Source organism: Hyposmocoma kahamanoa, unplaced genomic scaffold (assembly GCF_003589595.1).
Source record: "Hyposmocoma kahamanoa isolate Upper Pololo Valley unplaced genomic scaffold, ASM358959v1 93712, whole genome shotgun sequence".
Taxonomy (NCBI): Eukaryota; Metazoa; Arthropoda; class Insecta; order Lepidoptera; family Cosmopterigidae; genus Hyposmocoma; species Hyposmocoma kahamanoa.
Window position 1 is genome coordinate 1 of NW_020654858.1, and position 13,332 is coordinate 13,332.

Sequence of the window (13,332 nt, forward strand, 5' to 3'; positions counted from 1 at the left end):
GAGATCGTCCTCCATGTCGCTCGGCCACGCTGCCCGTCATGCGATAGCGCGTCCAGAGGCGACTTATGACGCTCTGTGTAGTGTTAAGAGTGAAAGCCACAGCACGTTGCCTGGAACCAGCTTCCAACATTCCGACGGCTCGCATCATCACTTCTCGGGTTAAATGATGTCGTCTCTCCATAATAATGTAAATTGTTTCGGTTCCGATGCAGATATTGTAATGATTTTGTCAAAACGCTATAACTCATTTTTATACAAAACCACATTGACAATCGATTTTCTTCTTATTATCGAATTTTAAACAATATTCCTTATTTAAATGTTAAAACTCGCTAAAAAGTATCAATAGCGATACAAAAAAGTTAATATAATTAACCCTAATTGCAGCAATACTCTTAAACGTACTTGATCCCTAGACACTTTTGATGTGTGTAGTATTAGATTGTCGATAGAAAAAAAGAATGACCCATATATATATATATATCTGCAATCCCTCAGATTGCAGAGAGGGATTGCAGATGATAAATAAATCTATTTTCTTATTATTATTTTTTAATTTGTACGACACAAACAACGTAACACAAATCTGACAACTACTTTACATTTAAATAAGAAAAATACAACTAATCCCACAGGCCCATTCCTGCTATTCAAATGTTCCAGATGAAGCTTCGGTTGAAGTAGTGGAAACCCATGGTTTCACCATGTCAGCAGAGCTAAATGTGCTGGCCGGGCCTTCACCTTGGCCAACCTTCGTCACATCATATCGATCATTTCGTTTCTTACAATTGACTTCATAAGGACCGTGAAATTTAGGATGTAGTTTATAGCCTTGAACAAACTGGGTTAGTTTAATAATCACAACTTTCCAACTCTACACTGAATCGCTTTTTTTTCGTTTTCTGATATAAATCTTCCTGTTTTCTTCTTGGATATTGTACTGTACTTGTACAATACTGGTACTTTCCTTAGCTTTTCTCCTGAGCTCTTCTTTTTGTTTAGTATAATTTTAAACATTCTTATCTACAATTAATTCTAAAATATCATAATTCTTATCTCGCATTGTTTTAGGTACCACCATTATTAGTTTAGCACTGTCCTTCACCTTCCACAGTATACGATTTTCTAGTACATAATCTTCAAATGATTCACTCTCTAAAACATTTTTCAGCAACTTTAATTTCAGGTCTTCATCTTGTGCCTTTCCTAGGCGTGCAGCGATATCGGTAAGTACGTTAACATTTGTTACAGGTTCTCTGCTGAGAGCGTCTGCATGTTTGAGTCTGGTTTCAGGTCGGTGTTTGGCTGTATAATCATATTCTTCTAGTAGCGGGGCCGGAACTTTCGGAGGTAAGTATTTTTCCTGTAACGTCATTGTTTTGGTAATTCCTTGATCTAAACATTCATTTATCTGCTTAGTGACAACGTTCAATTCTAACGGTGAAAATCTTCGAGGGTTTTGGTAAATCGGAGCTTCATCTGCGTGGGTAATCTTCAATTCAGCGTTCGATTCCTTCTTTACATTCTTAGGTTTATAGTCTTCAATCATCGTCTTAATCTATCTATGAATCTTACGTCACCAACGTCGTAAGTCTTTTCATCTTGAACTTCGATCGTCCTAAGATGCAATATCTTCTTTGCACAAATGCCTTCTGCAGAAAAACTTACTTCAACTTCCCTCAGTATTGGGTTGCCGATTATCACACAGTAGTATATAATAGTATTGCCATATCATCAACAACATAAAATTTGGCGTCAAAATAACTCTCATCTATTTGCATTTCAGCCGTAAATGGGACTTTATGTTCGTTTATGCCAGTACGGCGTAATATAGACTTAGGATGGTAATCTTTTTTTTCTTCCGCAATTTTGGTAAAATAAGTTTCGTTGACCAAATTCACGTCACTTCAAGTATCTACTAAAGCTTTAACTCGAACGTTGTTAATCTTACCTTCTTTGTAAGAGGTAAAACAGCATTTACTTCCGGTTTCTTTAATCTTTAGGGTTTTCGTAGTATCGTTCGAAAATTAATTGGATTTGTGCCCATAGTCATTGCACTTGAAGCATTTTATACCTTTTGTACGAGCAGCCGACTGATGGTTTGTATCTCCACAGTTGTAACATCGACTGACGGGAATATTTGTATGTCCTCTAGATGTACTAGGTAAGGGGTATGCCGTGACTGACGAGGATTGTTCAGTGATGACTTTTTTATTTCAGCATATAGTTCTAGCTTGCTCCGGAATTATTTCATTGTATTCGCCCTGTATAGAATTCGTCTCTGTGTCCCGTATACCATCAATCACATATTCCATTAAAGCTGCATCTTCAATCACACCGAGCATGGATATCTCCTTCATGTGTAAAAAGTCCTGCTGATAAATCTCATTTGGTTTCATTTTCCGTACGATGAGTCTTTTGTGAATAGTGACGCTGTTCAACTTACTTTAGTTCGTTTTTTATATATAGCCTAAAAAACCGAAGAGCGTCTGACGCGAAAATCCAAATCATATTATGCGGACCCAATATTATTATGTGATTATTTTATTCAATGTAAAGGTTGGTGCGCTATTCACAGTAAAAATAGCACATTCCGAATACAGCCGTGTAATAAATCAATAAATTATCAATTTTGGTTTGGGACACCACTCTTGAAGAGCAGCGATATGTTTGTAATCTTATAATCCTTTGCGAGAAGAATTAATACGAGTCCATTCGTTCATAATTGTTTTCTTCTTCCTTTTTTATTTTTTGTTTGCCGTCTGTACCACGTTTTACGTTTTTATTACATTTTTTGTGTGTTCTTGCTAATTATTGTAATTGGATTTAGAAGTCCGTTAAAATTAGAAAAAAATAAATTAAAAATATGTGCCATAGTTATTACACAAACCACGTCGCTTCACAATTACGAACGAGTTACATTTTGGTCTTACTACTAGGTCCGCGTCTTCTCAAAAGAACAGAGAAATGCAATTCGGATTGGGCATTCAACATGTCAGTAACTATAGTTACTTTAACACAAGTTAACAAAAGTTACTAAAATGATTCATTCATAGAGATGGGAACAAGGAAAGTATATTACCTAAACTTTAATGACAAATATATAATAAATACACATAGAGAGGGTAATACCTTCCTTTGAAATTCTGAAATAATTTTTACATTTCGTTACCGTAACGTACTTGGAAGAAAAATTTCATGATTGTAAGTAAAAATATACTTCGTTTTGCAATACGTATTTTTATTAAATATGATGATGTTTTTGCTACCATGATATTCTGGCTGTGTGAAGAAACTTTCATAAGTTTCTCACAGTTGGCGTTACGGCAAAAAACTATTTGACAATTATTATTGTCATAATAATAATAATAAAATTTATTTATTGAGGCAACTGGGATCCAATCAAATGTTAGTAGGTACAGACTTATAACTATGTTAGTGCTTATATTTTACCAGTGACTTTGTATTATTTATTAAGTGGCGCATAATTGGGCACTCATTCCTGTCAGCAACTGTCTTCAGGAGGCTATTGGGGCTGTCACGTATTCTCTTCAGTAGCGAGGCCGACTTTTTACGTACAACAGCCGTGAAACTATCTACGCGCCCGTCAGTGAACAAGGCAGAAACGTGACAGCCCCAACAGCGTCCTGAAGCAAGGCAAGCATGTTTGCTCTCACCGATAGTGATCTCCGTTCGCGCTGTATATCCAGGTCATCATTGAGGTCGTCGTTAACATAGTGTCCCAAGTATTTAAAGTGGCTAACCCTTTTTAATGGAGAACCATTAAGTAGTACAGGAAGTGCACACGTAGAACTCTTCCTACCGGCGGCTCCAAAGATTATAAACTCCGACTTTTTAACATTATATAACAAGCCATGGGATGTTGCTTATGACTCACATACTCCAATTAGTTTTCTCAATGCACTGATCGATGGCGCCAGCAGCACCATGTCATCAGCATAGCTAATGTTGTTTAAACAAATTCCGTCAACAAAGCAACCCACATGCGTGCTACTGAGTTCACTCAGTTCAATCAGTGTATTGACCATTGACTTACAAATAAATGGACGACGGGTCTAATACAAAAACCACGAAAAAAATGTCCCATGTCAACCTATTTAAACGTAGTGACATGTAAAGGAATATGAAAAAGCTTCACTTCACTTTTTATTTTCATGGCTCCATCAATATGAGAACTGATGATTGGCAAGCTAAAACGTTGAATTTAGATTGTAATGTCATCGCAGTACTGTCTAATTTTGCTTGCTTCGCTGTCAGTCGAACAAACGAAGATTAAAGCGTAAATGACGCTCTGTATACGATTTTAACGTCCTATAAGTTCGGACATTTTTTAGCTCGGACCCGACGTCCATATAATTGTAAGTCAATGGTATTGACGTACAAATTTAATAATCTAGATGTTAATCCACCCTGCCTAACCCCGCATTCCAAGTTATACGGCTCCGAAAATTTGTTCGCCCACCTTACAACATTCGTTCGATTCCGGTACCAATACCTAAAAACGTTCGTTAGCTCCACAGGCATGCCCGTGGCACTGAGTTTATCCCATAGGATGTTGTAGGAGACCAAATCAAAGGCACTGGACAGGTCCAAGAAACACGCGTATACTGACGTCTTGTTATTCCTATAGTACCCGACAACATGCTTCAAAGTCACAATAGCACTTTCAGTGGATAAGCCTGTCTGAAAACTAAACTGCGATTCGTGCAGTTGCATATGTTTTTCTACGTGTGAATTGAGAACACTGTCAAATATCTTAGCCACTATAGTAGCAAGAGAGATTGGCCTATAGTTAGACCTGTCAGACACGTCACTCGTCCTGTTCTTAGCTATTTGGCACCACAGTCGTACTCATTAAGTCGAATGGCAAATATGAGCAATACAAGTATCCTGGGCACATGGGAGCCTGCATATCTTAAGTGCTCAACGCTGAGACCGTCGTGTCCCGATGATTTTCCTTTCTTTATTGAAAGGAAAGCAACACGGACGTCACTTGCTTTGATTAAGGTTGGCACCGGTGCACGATAGGACTCCGCGCCGATCACGAATCGAGAGAGCCCCAGAGGCGACATAACAGTAAAATGCTGTCTGAAAAGATTTGCAATGCCCTGCTCATCAGTCACATCGCCAACGCTCACGGGGAGGCCATTAGGTCATTATCTTTAGAAGTACTTAGAGAAATTCGATCTTAGCTCAGTTGGTCATAGCGGTAGCCACGGTGGGGCAACAGATACTGGTTCGAGTCCAGTCGGATCGAAGGAGTTGTTCTTTGTGTTTGTTTTGTGTTTCAATAATAATAATATTTTGTTTTTAACCGACTTCAAAAAAGAGTAGGGTCTCAATTAGACTGTATTTTTTGCATATATATGACGGAGTTATCGCATAACATATGTTATGCGATAACTCCGGCTGCATTTGTGAACCGATTTTGATGATTCTTTTTTTATTGATACGAGGGTGCCCATTTAAATTTAAAGAAAATTATTCCGCCTCTAAGGGTGTCAAACTAGGGTCCAGTTTCACGCACTTTCTGGCAACGGATTGCAGTAAAACTCGTCAAATAGGTATAATTCCACGAACTTTTGACATCGGTTTTTCTTTTTATAAAAAAGTTATATTTTTGCCTTTTATTTGTAGTCATTCCGGGATTGTGTATCCACTCTATTTGTGTTACTTGGAGTGAAGATTATGTAAATGTACAGACAGCAGCATACCAAGCTACACATCGACGGATCTTATTCCGTTGCTCTGGAGGCGATAATATATTCAATCAAAAGTGTATAGCTCGGTGTGCAGTTGAGTGTACACTTGTCTATTTTGATCTCTGTCTATTAATGATCTTTGATACACGATTCACACTACATACATACGGTCTTACCCAGATTCTGCCATACTGAAGGGGAGAAGACGGGGTGTTGCGATAGCACATAAACCAGTTTCGAATGTCGATTAGTGTCCACCTCCTGGGCTTTTTTATTTTGACATATTTCTATGCGATACCAGAGCGCCGGTTTTCTGAAATGCGTATCACGGTTTGAAAAAAAAACACATTTTAAGTGTAAGCTATTAGGTTAAATCCCAATTGTTTTGCTCGCAAAATGGTAATTCCTTCTCTTAGAATTTCAGGTAGTTGGATTTCTGTGTCATACACACACCTTCACAACAATTTAAAATCTCTAAGCACTCTCGTACTCGGTCTTCTTAGTGCAATCTTACCTACATAATGATATACCTAAATATATATCTAAATATATCTAGTTCGTAAAAGTTAGTAGTAAAAGTAAGTTAAAATAAAGGCGAGAGAGAATAGGCATTATTTAGGTGCGCATGCCACATCGTCGAACTCAACGTCACTTTCCACCAGGTGAGATGGAGGTGAAATGCACACTTACAGTAGAATTTAAAAAAAAGAAAAAGTAATTTATGGCTATAACTGTTCATAGACTCCGAAATAAAATAGTGATCAACGATTTCTGATGTAGACTGTACCCATAAGGACCTCTGTCATATGAGAGTTACCACACTTATTGACACCAAATAACATAAAGTCGGTCAGCAAATTTCGCATCTCGATACAGTTACTCGGATACATCTGAGCAGCCGTGTCAACGCCCAAACAGCAGCGTCAACTCCTGAGTGACTGTGTCGAAGTCCGAATAGCCGCGACGATAGCCGAATGAACGGCAAAGTTGACATCCAAACAACCGCGTCCAGTATGAATCGCCTTAATGCAGCAAGTGTAGTAAAATATAATCGCCTCAAGCCGATACCGCGTCGATAAGTGTGGTAACTCCTTTTTATCGAATGAATAAAATATTAACCTGTAATGTGTACCAAACAGTATGTAAGAAAAAGGTCTAGTTTAAGTTTAGTTCGAAAGAAAAAGATTATTCCATTTTTGTTCACATTTTCCAAACACACTGTAGTCTGTGTTTTATTTTAATGAATATCATAATGTTTTACTACTATGATTCGTCTGTTCAAAGGTAAAACCAAATAAGTGACATTTTCTACAAAAAAATGGGAACGCTCCCTGAGATCTACTGGCTCGCTCCGCAGCTCAATTGGCAGAGCGGTAGCCGTGTAGTCGCTGGTTCGAGTCCAGTTTTGTCGAAGGAATTTTTCTATGTTTGTTCGATGGTTGTTTCAATAAGGTACTATATTCTGTGTTAGAAATTATGGTGGCGACAGATTTCTATGGCAAGAGGATTTTTATATATATTTTTTTAATTCCAACTAAAATCTTTGTTGTCATACTTCCATATCCCTATAGTTATATAATAAAACCACACTGTATAAAGTATATATCTATTGGTACTTCTTTCAAAAGCTTATGAGGGATAGACTTTATAGAATAAGACTAAAACGTAAAGAAATTCTTACTTTAAGTGATACAAAACATCGTTGTTGGCAATGGTCATGGAGAATTTCCGTACAGGCAATCTGATCAGATTGGCGACGCTCTTCACGGGTGACTTGTTCGACGCGTACACGTTCAGTAGCTGGGACGCTATTGGCTTTAGACTTGCTGCAGGAAAAAATATTAATTAAACAACCCAACTTTACTAAAGTGCCACCTACCTTATAATAAAAAAACCGACCTCAAAAGTTCGTGGAATTACATCTATTTGCCAAGTTTTATTCAAATCGGTTACCGGAAAGTGCCCCGGATTCATCCCCTAGTGTGCCACCCTTAAAGGTGGAATATTTTCTTCAAATTTAAATGGGGCCTCTACCAAGGTACCCTCTTTCCAACAAAAAAAGAATCATCAAAATTGGTTCACAAATTATAAACCGGGGTTATCGCGTAAAACCATTAGTATATAGGTACCCATAGATTGGCAATGCAAGTGAAAGAGAGTTAGTATACACGTATGTTAGAACGAGATGGGTAGACGAGACCACTTCATTATAAGCTATGAGGCTATATGAACCTAGGGTCAGCTGACAACGAAACAAAATTTCGTTTATTTTTGAAAAATAATTGGTTTTAAAATGTGAAATAGTGTTAAACGGACGTTTATTAGTCATTGTAAAGTTTTCAGTGTCTGGATGTAACTTATCTAAAAAGGAAAACTCGCAGAATTGTACATTTCACATGTAAGTACTATTTAAATTTTTAGCTGTCTAAAAGCACTACCACAAAAGTTTTTTACTTAAATATATCCGTAAAATTATACCATTCAAGTGCATTAATAACCCAAATGTATACGAATTCAATTAAAAAATATATCAAATACGTGAATTTCTGAAATTCATAACCCCACTTTCATAGAGATTGACGCAATCGATAATATGTTATCGAGATGTCATTAACTGAAAAAAAGAAAGGCAAAGGCGTGACTTGCATACTGCCGAAATCATCTTCATACTTAATTTTTTTTTATTTATTGAATCAGAAATTTCTGGATTTAGTACTTTATATTTAATTAATATTGCATTAGTACATTATATTTTGTTTACATTAAAACGAAAATTTCTTTTAATAGCATAGTTGAGGCACCCATTTTTTATGTTAATTATTGTTGTTGATTCAGATTTCCTCAAATCATTGAAGTACGACAGAAATGGCTTATAATGCCAAAGAGAGAAGACGGGGTTTCCAAAAAGTTTTCAAAAATATGCGGCAAATAAACACTTTGAGGAAAAATGCTTTTAAATAAAATGCCTTTAGAGGCAAGCAAAGAGTAAAGCTACGTTCTGGTTCTAAACCCACATTATTCATGCGGTATGTCTTACAATTAATTGATTTTTGTGCAGCACTACTCTCATCAACAACAAATCAGCGATTTATTGTTTGTTAGAGTTCTGTTCTGTTCCGAAATATGATGCTGATTTTTTCAAATTTGGTACACATATGCATTTGTGTGACCAAAACGTGCTACGTAAATAAATTAATTCTAAATTTTTAAGTCACTATTGGGAGGGAAAGTTCTTAAGAATATATATTTTTTGTAATTTTGAAATATAAATATTTTTAAGTTGTTTAAGAAAATAGACAAAAATTGATCATTCTACCCTTTATCTTCGAAACTACAGAGCCTAAAGTTTTGAAAAAATACAGAAATTATCTTTAAATTTCCCACTATTGTGCGAATAAACCTATATTTGCTGTTGGAATCTATTGGAGAACATATTCTTCAACTACAATGTTAAGTTTGTACCGAAACCTCTCCGCGCGAGTTCAACTCGCACTTGGCCGGTTTTTTGGTTCTATTACTTATCTGCAAATTCACTGCTGTGATGCACTTCTATGTTATCATATCATACAATAATTATAATAGTTAAGCTTGGTTCGTGGTCCATACTATCGCGCCGTAACTGATCATGGGTCTTATCACCATTTTGTAGAGCCATAGTGTTATCTTGGGTGAAAGTCCCCATTGTTTACCTACCATCCTATGGCACTACCAGTAGGTGATAGTAGCTTTCTTAATTTTCTATTGAACCATTAATTAACTAGTTAATTAACGTCTCGGTATTTTGCGTTAAGACATTTTGGTGAATACAACGAATGAAATGCCGGTGTAATATGTTAATCGATATTTAAGTTAAATCAGTGGATGGCGCAACACTATTTATCTTGCACACATGCACATTATACGCACACAGATGTATTTTTGTTTTGGTCTCGTCTCCAATACGTCAGGGCCAATCTATGGATATACTAAATCTATGCGTAAAACACATACAAAAAAAAATACAGTCGAATTGAGAACTTCCTCCTTTTTTGAAGTCGGTTAAAAAACTGCTAACTGGTGGTAACGGACACACATACACTGGGTTTCGATTAAAGTAATAAAAATTAACACCGCTACAAATAGGATACAAGGCGGTGCGCTACCGCAGTTTCCAATAGTTCGCATTCGAAACGCGTATTAAAATAGAAAAAAAAACGACAAGTGCACGTCGTATTCAGTTTTGATGCAGTGACATAGTGCGGCTTAATTATGTTTTAACATCATTTAATAAAATTATATGAGATCTATAAAAACGCTAGTTTATACAAAAAATCACTCTATGTCGTTGTTCATAAACCGTATGGGGATAAGCATATAAAAGAAACTGTAATGCTTCCTAGTTTGACAATGGAAACCTCACAAAGGGAATTTTCACAGACTACTTACAAAAGTCAAGCCTCAAGCAAGTTTCCGCGCGATACAAATGCTCCAAACAAACGTGCACTTGAGCGAATTTTAACAGCAGATTCTTCCACGGAGAAATGTCTATATCATCTGCGATTAAAGGAACCTGCAATAGACAAATTTCATATCAATACAAGCCACGTTGAAAGGTCCCGTACGATTCGCAGCACAGACAATTTTACAATCTTTGAAATTATCGTCTAATTAGTAAGTAGTGTTGCAACAAATAGTATATTCGGTCTCTGGCCGAATTCCGAATATTTAGCCAAACTATTCAGCCTGATTAACGCAAGTACGAAAATTGGCACGAAAAATACCACTTATTAACTTCAGTTATGTACGATAAATAATTTTGGGCAATTAAACAAAAAAGGTATTATAATTTTTGAGTTTATAATTTATGACATAATAAATAATAATAAAAGAATAAAAAATAAATTTATGACATCTTAATGAAGAAAGTAAATTGTTTATTCAATTTTATTTTGGTTTTGTAAACATAACTTACTATGTTCTTGGTTGATTTCATCAGCGCTTATTTATTCATGAGTTAACTACATGAAGTAGATATTTTCATTTGATGTTACCTTTTTTTTATATCTCTTAGAAAAATTACTTAATAGAGCTACATTTCCTTTGATCTATTAGATAAAGAAGCATAAAATTATGCTTTCGCGAACTTACAATGTATATTCAGCATAATACAATTTACATCATAATTTACTGTGTTTTTAGGTATTCGATATTCATTCAGCCAAATATTCGGTACTCGAACGAATAGCAAAAAAAAGGCCAAATAAGCCGGATACCGAATAGTAAACGAATGTCATTGCAACTCTACCGATTAGTGCTTTTTACAGTTAAGAGTACGAAAAGCACTAAAGTTAATTCTTACTAACTGGTCGAACTAAGAACCCTTAAGCACCCCGTAAACGATGAAATAAATCATCAAACAAGTTTGACAAACTTGTTTAGTGCTTTATTCATACATTATTCAAAAGCTTACACTCTGTCATGTCCTTGTACAGTGGTACGTACCTTACTATACTTAATACTTTTACTACTTACTAATTATTCGTGATTTGTGCAATGAGTAAGAATAATAGATAAAGCGTTTCTGGTGTTAACTATAGCATTATGTATTAAGAAAAAAGAAACAGGTATTGGTCTAGAAAAGTTGAAATTAAAAGAAAAATATACACACGAAAATTTGTTTGTGTATCGTTTTACTGCTTGTGGCTATTTCAGTCGTAAAATACGCGATCGTGCAAAAAACCAATACGCTCGTCGCCGGCTTTTTAGTAACTTCAAAAAAAGGAGGAAGTTCTCAATTAGATTTTTTTATTTTTCGATTACTCCAACATTTGTGAACAGATTTCAATGATTATTTTTGTGGAAACGGCACCTCAGAAGTGGTACCACTCAAATTTGAAGAATTTAGGGGATGACTCCGATTTATTGGATTTCACTCACTTTCCGTTAACTGATTCTAATAAAAAAACTTAGCAAATAGAAATAATTCCACAAACTTTTGTGGTCGATTTTTTATTAAAAAACAAAGTTTTAATTACACACATCAAAAGTGTCTAGGGATCAAGTGAATATTTTTGAAATAAAAATTATTTAAGCAATATTTACCAAATCCAGTCTTCCAGGACGACTTCTTACTTTAATGCTTATGTTTTATTTAACCGCTTACCCCTATATGTAATTAAAATAAACTAAAATTGATGTTTTTGCAAATTGTGGGAAAAAACTCAAATTAACGGCGTCAATTAAATGACAAAAAAATGGCGAAAATGATGATTTTGCTCATTTTTATTGTAAAGATAAGAAAATTAATAATCTGTATTTCCACCATTAACACGAATCACACAATTACAGCGATTTGGCATGCTTAAGATGAGTTCATCAAAATCACTTTGAGGAATGGCCGCCCATGTGTTTTGTAACAAGTCAAAATATTGTTGTAGAGTATGTACGGTACGCATACTCGGCACAGCTCTTCTTTGAAGCATATCCCACGCGTGCTCAATTGGATTGAGGTCTGGCGATTGAGCAGGCCACGGCAGAACGTTGATACGAGCTTCGGCAAGAATGCGTGTTACGACTCTAGCCGTGTGTGGACGTGCGTTGTCATGCATTAGTTGAAATGAATCACCCAACTGGCCTCGCAAAGGGATGATAACATCTGAAACAATCCTCTCTGCGTAAACTTGAGCATTGAGGTTACCCCTGATCCAAATGAGACCGGTTCTTCCGCCGATCCAAATACCGGCCCATATCATTATTGTTCCCCCACCATATGGATGAACTTCCTGACAATATCTCAAACGTTCATGACGTCCAGATGTTCTCCAAACTCGAGTACGTCTTGTATCCGGTATCATACCGAAGCGGGATTCATCCGAAAAGCACACATAGCGCCAGTCTTCTTTCTCCCAGTTTCTGTGTTCGCGAGCCCATCGTAAACGGGTCCTGCGATTGCAGGGTGCAATAGGTGGAACTCTGAGCGGCCTTCGGGATCGCAGACTCACTTCACGTAAACGATTTCGGATTGTTTGATCGCTTATTAGCAAGCCTGAGGAGCTGTGGAGCCTCGTAACCAACATCATGGCGGTCATGGTACGATTCCGTCGAGCAGTATTTTGGATATACCGATCCTGTCTGCGAGTCGTGATGGAGATCGTCCTCCATGTCGCTCGGCCACGCTGCCCGTCATGCGATAGCGCGTCCAGAGGCGACTTATGACGCTCTGTGTAGTGTTAAGAGTGAAAGCCACAGCACGTTGCCTGGAACCAGCTTCCAACATTCCGACGGCTCGCATCATCACTTCTCGGGTTAAATGATGTCGTCTCTCCATAATAATGTAAATTGTTTCGGTTCCGATGCAGATATTGTAATGATTTTGTCAAAACGCTATAACTCATTTTTATACAAAACCACATTGACAATCGATTTTCTTCTTATTATCGAATTTTAAACAATATTCCTTATTTAAATGTTAAAACTCGCTAAAAAGTATCAATAGCGATACAAAAAAGTTAATATAATTAACCCTAATTGCAGCAATACTCTTAAACGTACTTGATCCCTAGACACTTTTGATGTGTGTAGTATTAGATTGTCGATAGAAAAAAAGAATGACCCATATATATATATATAT

The 13,332-nt window shown here is 36.5% G+C and overlaps 1 protein-coding gene across 1 annotated transcript; it reads right to left on the minus strand.

Annotated features, from left to right (window-relative positions):
• Positions 1 to 3,901: 3,901 nt before the first annotated feature.
• LOC113237725 lies at positions 3,902 to 10,272 on the minus strand (the record flags this gene model as incomplete). Its single annotated transcript, XM_026474307.1, has 4 exons — positions 3,902 to 3,963; positions 5,900 to 6,036; positions 7,405 to 7,549; positions 10,149 to 10,272. Coding segments are annotated over 4 exons (453 nt in total), but the record flags the coding sequence as incomplete, so codon positions are not given.
• Between the last annotated feature and the right edge of the window lie 3,060 nt (positions 10,273 to 13,332).